We start from the raw sequence: 20,263 nt of genomic DNA, 5'->3' as shown, positions 1-20,263 counted from the left end.
GTAGATGTAAGAGGTCAAGCTAAAAATCATATAAATGTATGAATTTTTGGTTCTTTTGGCATTCTAAAAGCTTTTGAAATTTAGCCACCTGCTTACGGTTTTTATGTTTCCTGTATGTGCAATATAGTTTCAGTACTACAGATTTTTAAAAGAATCTGCAATGTAGATCCTTAAAATCCCCACTTTTGCTGCACTTTCTTACCTGTGTACTTCACTTTCCAGTTTACTTCTACTGTGTCACTGTTCAAGGTATGGTTTTGTATCATACAAAGGATGTTTCTATGGAAATTTTGCAGTCAGTCTAGAAAATGGTACTCTGTAGTTGAGTGCTTTGTCTGCTAACCTTGGCTGTTCCTCTGGAAAAGAAAGCAGAAATATAGATGCTTAAGATAGGTAACTTCTGTAGTGAGGGTGTTAAGTGGCCTTCACATACTTGGCTTAAACCTGTGTTGTTTTCAGCAGCTACAGTTTCTATTTTCATAGGCTTGACATGACTTTAATGCATTTCCATGTGGGCTTCTGCAGGAATTCATACTGAGGAGGTGTCATTCTTATTATGGTGAACACACTGCTGGCTTGTTTCATGTTCTGGCAGTTTCACTGTGCGAGGTGAAGACACTTTTTTGATTGCAAAGAGAATGGAATCAGAGACTTGGGTCCAGGCAACTGAGATTTATTACAAATTGCATTTTCCTTATTATTTCTAGCTCACAGCAAATACATAGGTGTTTTTTCTTTATTTTGTATTTATTTTCTATTTGTTTAATTACTCAGGTCCTCCTCAGCCACCTCCAGATGTACGAGTGAACAAAAAAGAGGTGCTGATTACCAAATCCTCCATCAACTTTACTTTTAACTGCAGCTGGTTTAGTGATACTAATGGAGCTGTGAAGTATTTTACCGTGGTTGTGAGGGAGGCTGATGGTAAGTGTCATGATTTAATGCTATTCTCTCTATGTAGCCAATAAAATTTACATGGGGAAGTACATCCCTTATCACTGCACAGCAAAGAGTTCCTCCTCGTCTAATGGCTGAGTGTCGCACAGGTTTTGGATCCCTACTTCCTCCCTAGCTGGAGGATGTAGGGAGTCCTATTCTCATAGAGTCTGTAGCAACTACAGAGCTCAGACAGAAGCAGTACTCTAGATTACACTGTCATGTATGTTCAGACAATTTTTGTAGTCGAAGGCTTATGTTGATTGCCAGTGCCAGTGAACAGAGACCTGTGCCTCGCTGTGCACAGATTTCTAAAGGTAGTTTAAATGTTAGGTGGAAACACTAAAAGGCAACCACTTTGGAAAGTCTCAGCCATGCTGAGAAGCCACAGGTCTGCCAGGTGATGTTTGCTAACTGAAGAAAATGACTTTGCATGCAGTACTATGAAACAGAACAGAAATAGTCCTTGTGACATGCATGGACATGCTCCCTTTCTGCAGCTGACCTGTTGTTGAGACGTGTCTGGCAAATAAGATACATGTCTCAAGAATTTATAGTTTGTGTTTTTAGAAGTGGCTTCATTCACTGGCATACCAGGATATATTTTGTGACCTTTTTGAAAGTTTCTTAATCTCTCTGTCCATCAGCCCTTAGAAAAAAAAACAGATAATATTTCCCCTGTCTGCTTTGTGATGTTTGGGCAAACTATAAAGCTCCTTGAGAAAGACACTACTCATTGCCATAGCGTTTCCTAGCTGAGTCTCTTCCAATATTGTGAATTTACATTCAGGGGCCCCTGTAATTTCCTGTAGTTTTTCTCTATATACAGTAGAATTGTCAGTTTATGGGGTTTCTTTACTTGCTTTTTGATATAGCTAGTGGTAGGATCCAGGGGTCTGGATCACAAAAACTCCCACCAACAGCACAGGAAAAAATGTCATCACATTTGATGTGTGCATGCCTATTGCAGCAGAAGCTGCACTGAGGACTTGTGAGGAAATCTGCCTAAAAAATAATGGAAAAGTTGATATGAGAAACAAGGTACCCTAACCATTGTAGCTTTGTATTCATGAGGTAGCCTCCATGTAATAGAAAGTTGGATAAGAACATGTCTGTCAAGAGCTTGAGCCTGTAAACCTCATCACATTAATTGCTGTGGCATCTAAACCGTCTGTCTTTCTCTGCACATGACATAGGTAGTGAAGGACCAAAGCCTGATGAGCAGCACCCATTACCTTCCTACCTGGAGTACAAACACAATGACTCTATACGCATCTACCAGACAAATTATTTTGCCAGTAGCTGTGCTGAAAACCCTGACAGTGACTATAAAAGCTTTGACATTAAGCTTGGAGGAGAAATGGAAAATCTGGGAGGAAAGTGTGATCCAGATCACCAGAAATTCTGCGATGGACCTCTAAAGCCTCGAACTGCGTATAGGTTAGACTTATACTGGTAGTTGTGCTCTGTCGCATTATTGGTGTCATCTGGGTGCCTGATCCACTTGAGCTTCAATAGATTAGTAACTGCACTGTATAATGTTCTTTGTGTTTCACTGCAAATTTATAAAAGCTTCATCCATACCCCTGTTCCATAGGTAAGAACCAGTCATTCACTAACATGGGAATGATATGCTTAATTATGAACAAAACTCTGTGCAGTGAATAGGTTTATTTATTTACCTCAGCTTGATGGGAAGCTCTCCTATCACTGCTCAACATTTCTTTGGAAAGACTGAAGATGATTGGCTAAGTTAGAAGAGTACTTAACAGAAGAAGACAAGCATGCTTCACTCAGTCTGGCAGAATTACCCCACTTGTTCTTTTGGAACAAGCTAGAAAAACCTGGAGACCATTTTATCCTGTAGCACCATTTTCAGGCTCCAGAGCTAGGTCCAGGTTATCTGTAGGGTATAGAAGAGGATGGTTGCCAAGACCAGCCTCTGCAGTTACACTGGCTGTGAGACCAAACATGAGCTCCAGTATGGTTCAGTGACACCCCCTCCCACAGGCAAATACTGTCCCAAGAGATCTGCAAGCTGCTCACTGAAAAGCCACATGAACAGAAGGCACATGCCAAGGAGCGCCCATTGTGCTTCTCAGCTTCTTCGTCATCAATAAAACAGTGCTAGCCTACTATAGGCTACTACTGTTCTCATTAGGGCACATTTCCCAAAACAACAGTCTGGAAAATACCCACGTTACCAGGAGAACAAAGAGGGCGATAACATTTATCCATTATCACAGTCGTGCCCTGCCAAATGAAGAGAAGCATTGTCCCCTCTGAGAAGCATTTCTGAGTCCTCTCTCCTGTGCAGCTTCTGCTAGTCCTGCCTTTAGACACGGTCAGGCTGTGTGTGCCAGCAGCCACAGCCCCATCTGTTACCTCTGCCAGGGTACCTCAGAGCCCTCCACCTGCACTAGCTGGGCTCCCCTGTATCTAACTCAGGGATGAGTATTATTAATTAAGTAGAAGATCGATTAACTCAGGTGTCTAAGAATTATCTGTGGTCAGTAGAAAGGTTTTTGTTGTCTCAAAGGGGCAAATGAGTTTTTACTTTTCTGCTGTTGGTTCTGAACATTTGAAGAGCCATTTTTTTTACTGTATTTTTTAGAATCAGCATACGAGCTTTTACTCAGCTTTTCAGTGAAGACCCAAAGGAACTCCCTAAACCGCTCTTTGCAGACACCTTCTTCTCCTTACCGATCACTACAGAGGCAGGTTAGTTGCAGGCTGTTGTCAGTGACTGTGTCGTGTGATTATATATTGTGCCTAAGAATATTCTGGCATCTAGAGCTATTTGTAAGGAGTGGAACAAAACTTGTGGATTTCGTGAGGGCTGCTCTGAGAGGAAGCTGACTTGGCTTATCTACCTTTACTGGAAAATTCAGAGGACTGTTTGACAGAGCTGCTGAAAGTAGAGAACAGGAAAAATGCTTAGTGAGGCTACCACCAAGAAAGCTTCTAACAGCAAGAGAACCACTCCCATATGATGGAGTTTTTACTTTCTTTTACTGTGGTTGAGGGTGAAAAATTTTAATGGTTTGAAAAAATGAGGACAGAAGATCAAGGCCAGGTTTTAGCTAAGTGTTTTAATGCCTTACATTTTCTTGTATTTTGCCATTTTCTTCAGCTGATAATAACAGAATCCCTGAAAGTTATTGATTCTCTGATTGTTTTGATTCTTTCCTCAAGATATATAAATACACTGTTTTGTTTTTAGAGCCTCTCTTTGGAGTTATTGAAGGTGTGAGTGCTGGCTTGTTTCTGATCGTGATGTTGGTGGCTGTTACTGCTTTATTTGTCTGCAGACAAAAAGTTGGGTAAGCTGACTCCCTTTGTCAGTCTCTGTTATTGAAGGCATGTCAAATCATATTCATTTAAGTAATAAAATTGATTAGGCATAGCTAAAAATTGGATGGATGCACTGAATTGTTCAACAGATAAAATCTATGTTTCCCCAAATATTGTACACACTAAGTATAAAACTAATGACGTGCATATTAAGAAATCGATATATACTTAATTCAAATGGGGTCAAAATTATGTCATAGAGTATCCTTGTAACTTTTAGTTTGCAGTAGAAATCTGAATAGTTCTGAATAACAAATGGTTTATCATTCAAACTTTTATCTTCTGGGAAAAAAATGTCTTTTATCAAAAAATGAAGTGTTTCAGATTAATTGCATCTGCATTGTATATGGGGAGCTGATCATTTAGACTTTATCATTTCAATTCAAAAATACTGAGATGTAGCATTACCTTACTGTCCAAAAGATTAGCTCAAACTTTGCTTCTGATTTTTTGTCAGTTATAGTTGTATATTTCACATTACAGATGAATCTTAAATAGTGAATTTGCATCTTTTTCAAAAATTAAACAGTATGTCAACTGAAAAGATCTTTATCCACTTAAACTATTTTGCATGACTGAGAGATGTGAAATTCTTTGTAGTTTCTGAAATTAGAAAAAAACCCTCAACATTTCCAGTGCATAAGAAACACTGCAAGTCTGAAATTCAGATCTTTTACTGATACAATTAAGCTGATATGTTTTTGAATTTGCTTTTCATATGCCAGAATTTCAGATTGAAAAAACCCTGTTTTCTGACTAGTCACAGCTTTTAGCCAAAATGTATAAACTTCATTATAGAATATGGTTTCTCATTGTAAGTTATACACCCAGAAGGATGACAGTCATACTGGTATGGTTTTCCCACATCAGACATAAAGACAAAGTGTTCTCTAAGAGAGATGTCTTTAAGGAGGAGATGGCAGTAAAAAGATGAAAGGCAACACTAGCTGTGTGGAGTAAGTACCACTTCTGTGGCTTTCCCAAAGCCTGCTGTGGTTATGCCACTTATTCCTGCCATGAATGTGGTCATCTGCTACAGGCCTGGTCTGCAGAGTGAATGTGCTGGAAGCTGTAGACATTTTACAGCTCTGAAAATCTATCTCTGTGTTCCTCTGCATGTAGAAAATCAATAGATTTAGGGTCCGTCTTAGCACAGGCCACCCTCCTTAGTGATGGATCAGGCTGCATGTGTTTCAGAACAAGAAAAATGTCTTACTACCTGTGCCATGCATGCACCCCACATCACTATTGCCAAGCTAAAATACAGCAAAACTGTGAGAAATAAATTTAAGAAAGTATAACTTAGTGCCAACTCTTACCATTTTCAAAACTTAATGATATAACAGAATACCTTCCTTTTTGTTCCAGCAATGGCCATGAGAGACCTACAGCAAGGCTGAACATTCGCCGAGACAGGCCACTGTCAGTCCATTTGAACTTGGGGCAGAAAGGGTAATGTAAAAAGTTTGATTTTTTAACATAGCATTATGGTACAACAGACCCATCTGATCACTTACTGATGAAGTGTTTATTTTTCTTTTGAAATAATTTCCAGGTACCGGAAAACTTCCAGGTAAAAAAGAAAAAATTAATACCTAAAAAAACTTCTTAGTAACCAACTGGATAAATTATGACCGTGATTCATCCTGTGATTTTCTTCCTCCTATTGCATATTTCAGTCCGATCAAAGTCAGCCACTTTGAAGCACACTTCACCAAACTTCAAGCAGACTCCAACTACCTTCTGTCCAAGGAGTATGAGGTGGGATCCTAACCTAGGCAAAGGACTTGCCTTGTGAAGGGGTGGGCTGACTGAGTCAACTGGTTAATGTATTAGAAAGGCCTGCATTTGTTTGTCTTATTCTCACAAATCCAAAAAGGTGGAGCATTTAATTTGAACTCCACTTGTCTTTGTTTAGAAACCAGCTCTTCATTTGGCATCTTCTATTTGGCAGCCTCTGCCTGATACATGTCTGGCTGAGATTAGGAGCATTTGTTTGTATGGCACATCTGTGTGATAAAGTATGGAAGGTACCTGACAGCCATGCACTTGCTTTAGAACAGTATGATTACTTATGTAATTTCAGTTTGATTTTTTTATAAAGAAGTACCTGTTTTTTGTCCATGGCCTTTGAGAGCTGATGAGCACTATTTCCCTTTGTGTTGTTTTGTCCTTTAATTATTTTAACCTCACATTTTATTCCTATTCCTTTTTTGCAGGACTTGAAAGATGTGGGTCGAAACCAGACATGTGACATAGCACTTCTGCCAGAGAACAGGGGGAAAAATCGATACAATAATATATTGCCCTGTGAGTTTTAGCTTTGGTTGTGTAATATTGCATCACACCAGCTATTTTTCACTTTGCTTTCATCAAGCCTAGTGGAAAAGAGTGCAGCCAATCCCTTCCCTCCTGTCCGTCCTAGATGAAATATCTCTGCCAGCTCAGGTTCTTGTGCTAGAAGGTAGATGATGCATGGCCCTGAATGGCTTCACACAGCCCAGTAATTTAATTTCACACTAGAGGTGTAATGACTAGCATTCAGTCCAGGGAGAAAAAGCTCCAGCTATTAGGGGCATTCAGTCACTGCTGATAACAAGGATAGTAGAAATAACAGTAGAGTTTTTTACATACATGGTATCATCCATTCAGTGCTCTTTGACAACCTTGCCAAATCTTTGTTCTTCAGAGTACACATCAAACCTACTATACAATGTTGAGCTTGTGTGATTCTGTATGGTAAGACACATGTGTCAAGTTAACCCTGTTCTTCTCAGGCAAGACCTGTCTCTCATTGAGATTCCCCCTTTAATCTCCTTCCTGTCATTTTGGAGGTAGAACATTGATAAGGACTACCACATAACTCACTGCTCCACATCCCCACTAATGCATGTGGCATGTGCTGGCAGCCCATCCTCTCCTGTGTCCTGGCTGCTCATGCCAGCAATGACACCTGACTGAGATCCAACATGGCATTATCTCACAAATCACTGTCCTGGCAGCTCAGGCACTCTGTGTTTCTATACAGCGGGCCCTTCACCTACAGAAGATGTTTGGCCTGCTCAGCATTAGTTCATAATATCACTGAAGTGCAACTGTTCTTTCAAGGGCAGAGATGGGCTCTGCTTTCCAGTACAGCATACTGCTGTTAGGATCAAAGGAGGATGCTGTTTTGGCCCTTTTGTTGTCATAACAAATCCTACACAGCTCAGCAGAGGAAATTCAGTATATTTACTGCATCCTTCTTTCCCATCTGTCTCCTAGACTCTGGAACACTCCATAGGACTCACAGATTAAAGAGGCAATAAAACCAGCAGTTACTCCTTATAAATTAACTCTTCATATAAAATCTTGTAATAGTGCTGGCAGTCCTTTCACAAACGCATTTCTGTAAGTGCTGAGAGGGACTGAAAATAAAGACCTAGCCCTAAGCCTCTTGTAATCAATTTCTTGCTAGATGATACATCAAGAGTGAAGCTTTCCAATGTGGATGATGACCCTTGCTCAGACTACATTAATGCAAGCTACATACCAGTAAGTGACTCAAAGGTGGTGTTTTACAGTCCTCCTTCCAGTCATAATTTTTCCTTCATCTAAATCTGAATATAAAGCTGGATGGTCAAGGCTCCCTTCCCCCTTCCTTGATTCACTTGAGCTAAAAAACTAAGAACTCATTTTGTGGGTGTGCTGAAAGACTCTGTCTGACTACCATTAAGTTAACTGTGAGTGATTTACCCAGCACTTAAGGACTCCTTCTTGCATTGCTGTAGTTATGTATGATAGCAAGTCTAATTGGCCAAGGACATATTTTTAAAGGTCTCTGATTTTATACAGTGTCCACAACAACTGTAGCTATCATTGCAGGTGGCATCCTCACTGTGGAGCTGTAGCTCATCCTGACAGCATTGGCACCTTGCGGGGTGATAAAACTGGCTGAAATTAAAATAATGCCCTTTTGCCAAAGAGTTATGATCGATAATAGCAGTGGCTTTAGCAATACAGATTTCAAGCCAGAACTCAGCTAGTTTATTAAAAATGATAAATAAAATGAAAACCCCTAGCAGTTTTAAAATTGCTTGAGAATATGCTGAACGTAAAAGAACAATGGAAAGCTTTGACTGTCACAAAAGGAGCAGTATTTAGGTAAACTGCCACATTCTCTTCCTTCTCTCTGTTCCAATCAGTAATTTGCTTTCAGGTCTAAGGTAACAATTTAGCTTTCAAAACTATTGTCCCAGCAAGGGTTGCTGCAGTGCCCTGTCTGCAACCCCAAGGCTTTTTCAGTTGTTAGAAGATTTTTTTTCTGCCTTTTTGGAAACTAATAGAGTTCTTTTATTTGCAGGGCAATAATTTCCGCAGGGAATACATAGCAACTCAGGGCCCTTTACCTGGAACCAAAGATGAGTTCTGGAAGATGGCATGGGAGCAAAACGTTCACAATATTGTCATGGTAACCCAGTGTGTTGAGAAGGGCCGGGTAAGTGGTGACTCTTCTTTGTCTGTTTTAATGTCTGTCAAATGTCTATTTTAACATCTGTTAAAACTTACTTGCTTCTTACTTTCATCACACTAAAGCCAAAAAGAGCCCAGTCATGGAGATACACAGCATGAAGGAAAAGGTATAATATAAAGACTGGAGATAGATTAAGGCTGTGAAGTGAGGATACACAGGCTGTGTATCCTCATGCAGCATGTCAAGGCTAGAATTAGGAACAGAGTGATTCTTGTCTCTAATCCAGGACTTTGTTCATTAGACAATTCTCTTCAGCACGCAGAAGGACATCCACCAAAAAAAACTGCCTGTTTATCACATCAAGTCTGATCAACTTCTACTTTAAATATAAGCTCTGGAGAGCAAATGTTAATCAGTAAATAAACCAAATTATCTCTGATATATAAGCCGTGATGTAGTTAGCAAAGAGACCACTCATGCACTTACACTCTTCCTAAGTGCAGGTGTAGCATACCTCCCCAGGTATGACCATGTCCTGTCCCTTCATAAGACAGCAACTAGATCTGTAAGAAGATTAAACAAACTTGAAGTAGTGATCCTCTAGTGGCTCATACAGGGTCACTTCCTCTCAGCTTACCATTTTTTCCTGAGGAGAGGGTGAAAGCTGACACAGGATAGGATCTGTATCCTTCTGCATCTCATTGGTTCCAAGTGGGACCCTACTGCAATGTCTCAGCAAGAGGTGAGCAAGGGGCACTGGAGGCACAGCTCTCATTCCAGCAGAGATTTGAGAAGAGTTGGCACAGAAGATATGCCCTATAAGAAGGTATCAGTGAAGTGCTTCCCATTCCCCCCATCACAAATGAATTATGGGAATTTCCACTTCCCATCCCTATGCTAACCCATTCCCATGCCAGACCCTGTTTGTTGATATGGCAGAGAGTGGCATCTCTCTCTGAATTCAGCTGCTGCCTTTCTTCCTTCATCCTCAGGCACAAGAGGTCTGAAACCTGCTTCTGCCAGTGCAGGATGGTGGCATTGTTTGTAGCTGTTTTGACCACTAAATCTGTCTTTCCTTGTGTCCCTGCAGGTAAAGTGTGATCAGTACTGGCCCCATGACCAGGATTCCTTGTACTATGGAGACCTGATTGTTGAGATGCTGTCTGAATCAGTGCTCCCAGAGTGGACAATACGAGAGTTTAAAATCTGCAGTGTATGTTTGCATTTTTTTATTTCCTGATTAATTGGCTTAAAACACTTGCAAGGCTAAGTTAGGAAGGTTTTTTTTGCTGTACTACAGTTGCATCATGCCTGACTCCCTGCTGGTCGAAGTTATAGCATTTTCTCTGAAGGTACCTGTTCTATGTGTCCCTTTCTCTTTTGTCCTGATGACCCATACTTTTGAATCCCAACAGGAAGAGCAGCTTGACTCAACGAGGCTCATTCGTCACTTCCACTACACTGTATGGCCAGATCATGGTGTGCCAGAGACCACCCAGTCCCTGATCCAGTTTGTCAGAACTGTAAGAGATTATATCAACAGGACCCCAGATACAGGACCAAGTATTGTACACTGCAGGTATGTGCAGCAGCAAAAGGTCAGTGACACAGAGCCTTCGTGCTTGCCCTTGGGAAGATCCCAAATCTTCATCACTGTTAGATTATGGGCAGCCACAGTTTCTGGGAGATAGTTGATGGTCTTAAGTTTCCAGATACATCAGAGCAGTAGTGCTAAGGCACATGCATTCACCCACAACTTCACCCTGGAGATGGCTTGAAAATTATTCTTAGGGAGCCACTGTGTCTCTTTGGTACCACTGCAGAGCACAAAAGTGTCAGCAGCTACCACTGCTCATTAACATTTGCATTCTTAAATGCCCATGTGCTGCTGTTGTGACCCAACATTTGAATCACAAAGGGGCATTTCAGAGGTAAGACACGGGTGAATCTGAATATATGTGGATGTTGAGACTAGCTGATGGATCCATCCTTCCCTCATTCTGACTGAGACTCCCTTTTCTTACTTCCTTTTCATGCTCTTCTGCTTTTTCCATCTTTGGCAGTCACAGGGCTGCAGTTTTCCATCAGTTCTGTCGTCCAGCCCTACACCTGCATAAAAAATGATAAAATTGAACTGCCTGTTGTCTTATCCACTGGCCAGTTGCAGCAGAGTATAGGGCTACAGAGAGGGAAAGAGTGCAGTCGGTACTGTGTATTCTGATAAACCCATATGTTCACTGGAAGTACCTGAATGTAGTATCTGACACCTCCACCATTATATGGGCTGAGGCTTGTGTCTTACATGACTCTGCCTATGTCTGCCTGTACAGCATGTGCTGCAGCATGTCAGATGTCTACTGTGTCCCACAGCTGCATCTCTGGAGAGAAGAGGTTTCAAAGTTAGAGTCAGGTGCAGTCTTTCAGTGTATCTCAATGACTGGGTTAATCCAAAGCAGAAAGCAAAGCAGGAAGTAGCAGAGATCCCTCTACCATTACTATTCTTTCCTCCTTCCTAAATAAATTCTATTATAAAGTATTATAAAGGCCCAAAGGTGCCATTTGAACAATTTGCTTCTCACCCTGGAGATCTGAAATTTACACATGAAGATAGTGAAGTATCACCTGAAGATAGTGAATGTTTTGATCCATATGCTTTCAAATCTCTTGGGTTGTTTTTTTTTCCAGTGCTGGTGTTGGCAGGACTGGCACATTCATTGCACTGGACCGAATCCTGCAACAGCTGGATTCGAAGGACACTGTTGACATTTATGCAGCAGTCCATGATCTAAGGCTTCACCGCATTCACATGGTTCAGACAGAGGTAAGGTTTGGATAGCCTGCTATGCAGCAACAACAGCTACAGTATGTAATAATCAGTCTTATCTTAAAGGCTCTCAAAGCACTTTGCACTTACTCCACTGTGAAATATGAGCTAGATGTATTTTAGCTCTGTGAGAACTTCCAGTTCAGGATTTTTTCCATTGGCTCTCTTAGAAAGGTCCAAACCATAGCAAGTTGCAGTTATGCTTCCTGTAGATTTCTCCTCTTTTTGTGCCCTGGCCTATAATCATCCCAGCAGCATTATGCATCAGGCACATAACGGCTCACAGTTGCTTCACTGCAGAGCCCAGTAAATGAGCTTTAAGTGAAGGTAAGTCCTTCAGGGGTGGGTTTGGAAGACAAGCCTAAACCAGACAGATAGGTTGACATAATGGGAAAGAGGAATGCAGGACAGAAAATTAGATGTATGTGATTTTAAAACTCTGGCCACTGTGACCTTGTGCCTTTGCAGTTTATGTTTTATTGAGCTGCTCTGTCATTTTCATTACAATGATTTTGGAAAGTTGATTGGCATTCTTCTAACATGCTATGGAAAAGCAAGTACATTTGTAAAATAAAAATTTTGTATTTCTTTCCGTGCTTTTAAATGGTAAGAAAATAATGTTATACTGATAGGAGGTAAATATTTAGGAGCTGATTTAATAAAGTTTTGTGGAGTTACTCTGTACATTTTCCCTGTGAACCGTTAATGGAAGAATGAGAACAAGTTTGATGCATCTGCCTGTAGCTTGATACTAATGGAGCTCTTTGCTGCAATTTGGAAACCAATATGTCAGTGACAGCGTTTTCTGATAGATGTAAAAGTCTAATATGGGTATAAAGAGAGGCCCAGCTGGGAACACAAAACTAAGGGGCTCCTGGAAATATTTTAATCACAGAAGACCTTCTGTTGGAGGGGAGACAGGTTCCCAGCCTAGTCTTTGCATTTTCACCTACATTCCCATCATCCATATTCTGCAAAGGCAGACAGACATCTCAGGAGGATGGCTCTTTTTCCCTATCTGGAAAAAAGAGGCAACTACCTCAAGAGCCTAAATTTGACTTAGGAACAAGTAAAGTTGTGTGGTACAAAACCTTACTTTGGCATGCTTTGAGCTTGACATGATGTCTAAAAGGCAGCCAGATCCACACAAAAGTCAAAGGCCACAGAGTACCATCATACTGTGACAATATTTTCTGTGACATTATTCAGTCACAGAAAAACAGCAGCAATAAAACAATGCCTCTGCTTCAGACTTGGCTCAACATTGTTTAAGGCAAGGGATTGGAAGTGAAGACAGGCAAGGGAAAACTGTGCATCAGCTCAAAAGACAGCACGCTACAGCAGCTGTAACCATTCCAGTTGAAAATGTCTGTGCCAAAGAAAGTCTCCATGCTTGGCCAACTTTCCAGTGTATTGGTGGGTGGGGTGCAGGATTCTGCTCTGCAGAGAGAGCAGCTGCATGTGCATAAAGGCAGATATCCTCATTTTCCCAGAGCCAGAACACTGAAAGACACAGAGCAATGGCCAAAGATATGAGGGGAGAAAATACATCTACTTATTGGAGAAACTATGTATTTGAGATAATGTTAAAAAGGTACACCTTGATATATAAACATGCTTGGCCTGACTTTTGGGTACCATGTTAACTAATCAAAAGATTATTATGACCTATGTCACAAAACACAAAGAGTAGCAAAGCATGAAAGTTTAATAATCTATTCTGTCAAGATAGTTTGGTGACTAATCAGCAGTCAATAACATGCTGACCCTCCTTACTTTGGTTGTGAATGTCATCTTAGCTCCATTCTATGAAAGGCAATCTTCAGAAAAGACTGTCATTTGCTATATAATCAGAAACAATCTTAAAACTTATGCTGGATCTGAAAAAAATAGTTTTTTCAGAGATTTTTCTGATTTTTTCTGAGATTTAGGTTTCTCACTGTTGTCTGAAATATTTATGTTATTATAAAATTCTGTGGAAAATATTTCTTTTCAGAACAAAAAGAAAAATGAGGAGATAGTCTGTTTTTCCTGCATGCTTCCCTGTGCATATTAATTCTTCTACATATACTTTATACCAAGGCATTCAGAAATAGTATCTATCCAACACAGCACCATGTGAAATTGTACTTTACAGTTGTTAAAGCTTTCACTAATGGCATGATTTGTCAAAACATACTGTGTTATTTATGTTTTACTGGTGTTATTTCTAACAAGAGGTGATCACAAAAGTTTACTGTATTACTAGAGTGAAAAGGAGATTGATTTTAGAATGATATTTTAATTTTTAGCACCACCCTTAATTTTTTGAGGGAGCTAGCTTGTAACGATTTTTGCAGTACAGAAAATTAAATTACAAAATTCCTCAGTGTCTTAAAAACAAATTTTTTGCAGTGTCAATATGTGTATCTACATCAATGTGTGAGAGATGTGCTAAGAGCCAGAAAACTTCGCAGTGAACAAGAAAATCCCTTATTTCCAATATATGAAAATGTGAATCCAGAGTATCACAGAGGTAACTGCAAGTTTATCAAATTGTAAAATGTGTCAAATGTAGTAGCTCACTGACAGTATAATCGAGGGGGAATTTTTCTGTCTTTAACTATTGATATTTCTTTACTTCCTGGACCTTCATTTGTTCCCTCTGCTCTTTTCATTCTTGCAGTTGTGTCTTTATTTTCTCCATTAATAGTTATTACAACATCACTTCCTGCTCCCACCTTACCTTTATGCTCTCACTATCCATAAGCAACTGAGAAAACTGACAGCACTTACTGGGCTTTTCTGTCATGCATGGAATTCAATTTCTGTCTGCATCACCCTCATCTGCTGTTGACAATACAGGCAGCCTTGGAAGATTTCCTATCTGCTTTGACTGGAAAATATAGGTGCCCTAAGCTGTGCTCTTTCTTTATCCCCAGACTCCCCATTCTTGTAGGCTCCTTTTCCTAGCCTACATCCAGTCCCTTGCTGATGAGAGTGGCAGGAGTAGCAAACCTGGCACCAGCACTTCCCTTCACTTCCTGGGCCCATGGCCAGAGGACCAGTGTGGAGAAGCTGTAAGCAGTGGTGACCTTGTGCCTTGTAGAGCTGATTCTTAAGGGATGTAGAAGTTTTTAGGGTCCAGACAGAAGGATCTCAGTAATTCTACAAATTTGGATGTTAGGAATTAGGATTATATAGTAAGAAATACGAATAATTTTCTTGATCTAGCCTGTAGGATTTGTCATATACAGGTAGAACAGGCTTGGAGGAGACAAAGCAGATGTGGGATCTGAATTTAGCTGTCATATCCATCACTAGCCAGTGCTGCTGCCACACAGCTACCTTTCAGAGCACTGCTGAATCTGTGTTGGTTTACTTTTTCTAATCTCATTTTTCCTTGCTTTCAGATGCTGTTTATTCAAGACACTAAGAATGTTAGAGATACCTGCTTTTATGAACACATTTGTTAACTAGGGATCTTGTTTTGGTTTTTTTATGTATGTATTTCATGCACCAGAAAGGTGCCAGACCTTTTGGTTGACACTGTATAATTTATTGGTCTGGTAAATTTTTTTAAATATATATAATTTAAATGTAATAGATATTAATGTATATAATTGTATTTTGGCATTATGTAAATATGTATTTTTTCTATGTTGTTTATATTAATATTATGCTTCAGATAATACTATTTTTTCTTATCACAGTTTATAAAAAACTGTTCTACATAAACTATTTTAAATTGTATGGCTAACAGGACTGCTGCATTTGGGGCGCTATTGGCATGACACGGAAAAAGTCCTATACAGAGAACCTCATTTTTAAAAAATATTTCTTTGTTTGTGAGATGAAATAAGCTACTATTAAGCAAGGGAACAGTAGTCCTGTGTAGGAATTACAATGCTACTCTACACTTTAAACTTACTGCTTTTCATCTGACAAAAATGGGAGTAACCCATATCACAGTGGCATACCTTTTACAGAACTCATTAACAACTGAGTCAAACAGGGTTCACCTCACTAGAAGCAACTGTTTCAGTTTAGTGTGACATAGTAGAAAAATAGCAAACAACTTCACGCTGCGGTGAAGTCTAGCAAACCTTTCTCTGACCAAATACTTTGAGGGGAGACAGGTCGCATCATGATTTCTTTACACTGGTTTAAGAGAGCAGAATCAGACCACAACTTGTGTCTATGCACTTTAACATGTGTAAAATTTTAATTAAGAAAGGTGTTCAAAAATGCTCCTGAGACATTTTTGTTAACAGGCCTGTGAAGATGTGAAGTATGGCAGCTTCCATAGCTCATCAGAAACAATGCCGTACCATGACAGCCAAAAAAAATAGAGAGATCGCAAACATTGAAACAAAGACATGTAAATGTATATATCCCACAGTATACTTACCTGGAGTAAAGCTGCACTTTGCCCCAAGTGGTGGTATCCTTCAAATGCCACTTGCTTTCATAAAGGGACAGCTTGGCCCCAGCATGTGGAATGTTACCTGATGTCACCACCACAGGGGCAGTTGGAATGGAAGAAGGCTCATCAAGGAATGTAGGCTGGCAGGGCTGTCCTGATCATAGAATCACCCAGTGTTTTGGGTTGGAAGAGACATTAAAAATCATCTAGTTCCAACCCCCATGCCCCCAGGCAGGGGCTTATTACTGAAAACATGTTTAAAATTCAAAACATATCAACTTAATTTTGTATGAATAAAAGAACTGAATGATAGCAAGAAGTACAGTCAAAGAGCTCTTACCAGGTATCCTGCCTAGCCCCAGCCAAGTGGATTATGCGCAGCCTCTCTCTCCTCTGCATAGAGGCATCTTATTCAAGGGTCTAAACACTGTTGAGCTATTACTTATCTTTATAAAATGCTCCTCAAATAAATAGTGAAGAGACAATACATAGTTTGTCTACACCATGAAGGAAGGGCTTCATAGTTCTTTTCTCATATATCTACCCATACTCTTCATAGAGAAAACTTAGCTTATTGCTGAAGATAAGTACTTAAATTCCACTTCTGTTTTGGAGAAAGATAAATATTTCTGAAGGCCTTCTGAGAATCAGTAAGTAGCAAACTGAGTGCCTGAGTGCCTAACTGAGGAACTCCAGTGCCACAGCAGGACTGTGCATATCCATGTTATTCTAGTTTTCCTAGAGAAGGTAACAGCCTGATAATCACTCTTCCTACTCCATCTGGGATCTCATCCTTTCTTGACCAAATACCCTCACATGCCTCAGAAGCCACCCTTCAAATCAGCTGTTACAGCTGCTTAGAACATGTAAACTTGTTTATTCTTTTTAGGTGTTTCTGAATAAAAATACTGCTCATTCCCTCCTGCACATGCTCGTTGGTACCACACAAACCTTAAATTCACCACCGTTAATGGAAACTGAAGAAGAAGAGAACTAGTGTTGGAGTGGAAGACATTTTCAAAGAGGAAAGTCTAAGCAAAACCACAAAAAAATGTGAACATTTTCTTTAGATGCTTTCTTTTCTCTATTTCCTTTTGCTAGATGGCTAGGTTAGCAAGCAAGGACAAACAAGCATGGCAGCTTTAGATCAACTCTTGATCAGGCTAATAACTTGTGCCCTTAAGGCACTGTGAAAACTGCTGTTGTGTTACATGCACTGCATTTGGTCCTTTATTTTTTGCAGGGGTAGCCAAGGAACGAAGATCACCATGTTAGTTACCAGCAGTACAATTACACTGTTAACACACACCAAGTGTACCCTATAAATTACCTCACACTCTATATCACTGTGTCATTTTTTACTGCTGAGGGAAATGGAGCTCACTCAATACTATATGATCTGAGGGCAAAAGTCTGATTGTATGCTCTGTATGCATGTTGTTCCTCATTTTCAGAAAGACACACATCATTCTACGGTTTATTTTATCTTTCTCAGCTCCCTTGTCTGCAGCTACAGAGTTTATAGTGCATACCCAAAATTATCTCATAGCAGACAGCTAGTTTAATCTTTTCTTTCAGCTAATAATGGACACAGTTCATAAGCCTCTTCCTCCTCATCACTTCATAACATGACAGATGACCTTAAACACTCTGGCACAATGTTCTCGAGCAGCTTTACATTTCTGCCCAAGTAGGTCACACGTGAGACTATACACACATTATTGCTCTGGTTCTGCTCTCTAGCCAATTCTGCTCATATGAAACCAGTGTAAATCCAATGAGAAAAAGTAAAAAAGTATCTATGTAGCATTTTGTTAATATTCAACACCTACTTATCAGTATAAGTAGTTGTATTTACTGTGCCTCTAAGCTGAATGACAGGACTGATGGGAAATTGTTAATGTAACAAGAATACATTTGAGGGAGTTTGTGTGCTGAACAAAGACAGCTCTTAAGGAAAAAGACATCTTTTGAATGTCCTTGATGATGTTCAGAATTCCCTTTCTTGATGTTTCCCAATAATAATGTTAGAAAGCAAGGCTAATGTTGTTGCTGATCCATAAGCTAAGATTTGCACACTTGAAGCCCATCCTTTGAATTTTTGCATTGTCCACAAAGCTACCTGAGTACTTTCATGAAAGTCAACTGGAATGCTTGCCTCAAGAAAATACCATTCCACTTCTGAAGCACTTGCAGGGTTGGGCTTTTAGGTTAATTCAAATTTTTGTATTGAAAGTTATTTAATAATGAAAAAATCGTAATAAGTATTTTTTAATCTGTGCAATAAAATTACAAGATCCACTAGTGATTGTAGGGAAAAAATAGATTTTACATAGCTGGAGTTGATAAATGATATTTTTTATTACTAATGGAACAGAAAAGTGGGTGAGAGAAATAGGCATACTGTGAAGATGTCAAAAAGTGCAACTTTATACATTTTTCTCTGCTGCTATAGTTATTTAGCAATAAATAATGCCTAAAATACCATAAATATTATTTTGTGCCATAATATGCTATGAATTTCCTTCCAATTGTAGAACAGAGAAAAGAAAATGTGTGAGCTTTAAGTTTATATTATGTATTGTATATGGTTATTTACACTTTGACTTTGAAAGCACAAACTTAAACACTAGATAGAGCATGAGCACTTAGCTGTGCTCCTCAGCCTGGAATTTAATATGTGGACTAGAGGGATGAGAACAATAGCCATCAAATCACTCTGTCAGCATCTCTCTCCAAGAAATGCATCTGATGGTCAGAGATACAGCCTACCACAGCCACAGCTCCAAGGTGTGCCTTGGCAGGTGCCTAACATTTATTCAGATTTCTTTCAGTACTTCAGACGTACAGTTTATGTAAATAAAATGCAATACAGAATGACCACCACTCCTTCATGGCCTTGTCACAGATGTCTGGGCTCTGGAGCTGTGAGCTCTGGGACCTGTAACCCCAGGATGCCATAACTCTCAATTGAAATGAGTGCTCACCCTAGCTGGGCACTTGGGCAACTTTCTGTAGAACCCATGCCCTCAACTCTCTCCCTCACACTGATAAAATCAAACTCTCAACCTGTTGGTAGCACTTCTATGGGCAAAGCAAACTGATTTGTTATCAGTGACCTCACAGATCAACAGCTGGTTCAAACTGGGATTTTGTTTTGTTTTTTTTTAAGGCTAGCAGGAAATACTGGAGACTAGGGACTAGCTAATTGAGAAAAAACTGTGGAATCGGGACACAGAAAGTGTCAGCAATGCCAGTAGTCTAATATCCATGACAGTTTAATTTTTTGTTGGTTTATTTGAAAGCTAGAGAAATACTGTAAGTAACATTAGGAAGTTAAATATATATTGTTCTAGAGCAGGACAGTACACTATAAAGAAAACCCCACCATTTTGAAATGTGGCTAGCCATAAATTCTTTGCCAGTGCCTGGAGTAAAGTGTCTGAAAAACATTTTCAGTATTTATTCCTTGCTCATATGCAATATAATTACTTATAATTGTGTTCCTAACAAACACTGGGTGAGCACAAAACTGTGCTACTATTGTCAGTTTAATTTATGCATTTAAGTATATTTTTATATTTTTAGCTACAGTCAAAAAATCAAATATTTGAGTGTATTTTACACATTTTTATAAATACTTCATGAATAAAACATTCATTTAAAAAATCACATTCTTGTCTTCTGTTTGACTGGCTTTTCATTATGGATTTTGTTGTCCTGCTGCTCAGAGAAAAGGTCATAAGTGAGTTTGATTTCAAATTAGACAGTCTTCAGAGAACATTAAATTCATCAGAAGCCTCAGCCTGTTGGGGAAAAAGAGGCTCTGGCCTCTTTTTGCCCACTGGCCAGATTAGTGTCCATGTGGAAAGATACCGTTGTTCTCTTCTCCTCCCTGGTTTTATGCCCTCCTTTAATAAGCCAGGTACTGTCTTGGTTACACAGTGGATATTTGAAACCACAGTGGGTCTTGAACTTGAGTGCCTGTTGTTTTAGAGACATTTTTCCAGGCAGTTGTACCAATTAGCACCACACTGCAGCTCCATCACTGCCTGCCCCTCGAGGATCTGAGCCATGCTTTTTAACAAATGTATTTCTTCTCCTCCTGCTCTCCACAGATCTTAACCATTAGCATAACCATCCTTGTGGGGTCAGGGTGCTTGGCAGTAGTGTGTTTACTGCTAATGCTCTGTCTCAGTTACTCCTTATTGGTCACAGAAGTGTTTAAGTCAAGTTTACTTAAAAGAAGGGATGATTTATTGACTTGTACTGTGAACTATTTGCTGAAGGG

General features: G+C 39.6%; 1 protein-coding gene across 3 annotated transcripts in view; it reads left to right on the top strand.

Moving 5' to 3' along the window:
- The window catches only part of PTPRB (protein tyrosine phosphatase receptor type B), a 64,034-nt gene extending 44,388 nt beyond the window's left edge, over positions 1-19,646 (top strand). Inside the window, exons 20-34 of one of the 3 annotated variants that reach the window (XM_021528962.3) lie at positions 775-924; positions 2,133-2,376; positions 3,551-3,657; positions 4,160-4,259; positions 5,659-5,742; positions 5,846-5,863; positions 5,970-6,051; positions 6,510-6,600; positions 7,748-7,824; positions 8,633-8,767; positions 9,834-9,956; positions 10,159-10,322; positions 11,429-11,564; positions 13,962-14,082; positions 14,960-19,646. In XM_021528962.3, coding sequence (XP_021384637.2) covers positions 775-924; positions 2,133-2,376; positions 3,551-3,657; positions 4,160-4,259; positions 5,659-5,742; positions 5,846-5,863; positions 5,970-6,051; positions 6,510-6,600; positions 7,748-7,824; positions 8,633-8,767; positions 9,834-9,956; positions 10,159-10,322; positions 11,429-11,564; positions 13,962-14,082; positions 14,960-14,982 — 1,655 coding nt within the window. In that variant the 3' untranslated portion in view covers positions 14,983-19,646. Of the gene's footprint in view, positions 1-774; positions 925-2,132; positions 2,377-3,550; positions 3,658-4,159; positions 4,260-5,658; positions 5,743-5,845; positions 5,864-5,969; positions 6,052-6,509; positions 6,601-7,747; positions 7,825-8,632; positions 8,768-9,833; positions 9,957-10,158; positions 10,323-11,428; positions 11,565-13,961; positions 14,939-14,959 lie in introns of those variants that run through there. The other 2 variants (XM_021528961.3, XM_021528963.2) reach the window with 2 other exon arrangements.
- Positions 19,647-20,263: the final 617 nt, after the last annotated feature.

This window comes from Lonchura striata, chromosome 5 (assembly GCF_046129695.1).
Source record: "Lonchura striata isolate bLonStr1 chromosome 5, bLonStr1.mat, whole genome shotgun sequence".
In the NCBI taxonomy this organism is placed as follows: Eukaryota; Metazoa; Chordata; class Aves; order Passeriformes; family Estrildidae; genus Lonchura; species Lonchura striata.
Note: the sequence above shows the minus strand (reverse complement) of the source record. Positions and strands in the feature narration are given on the sequence as shown.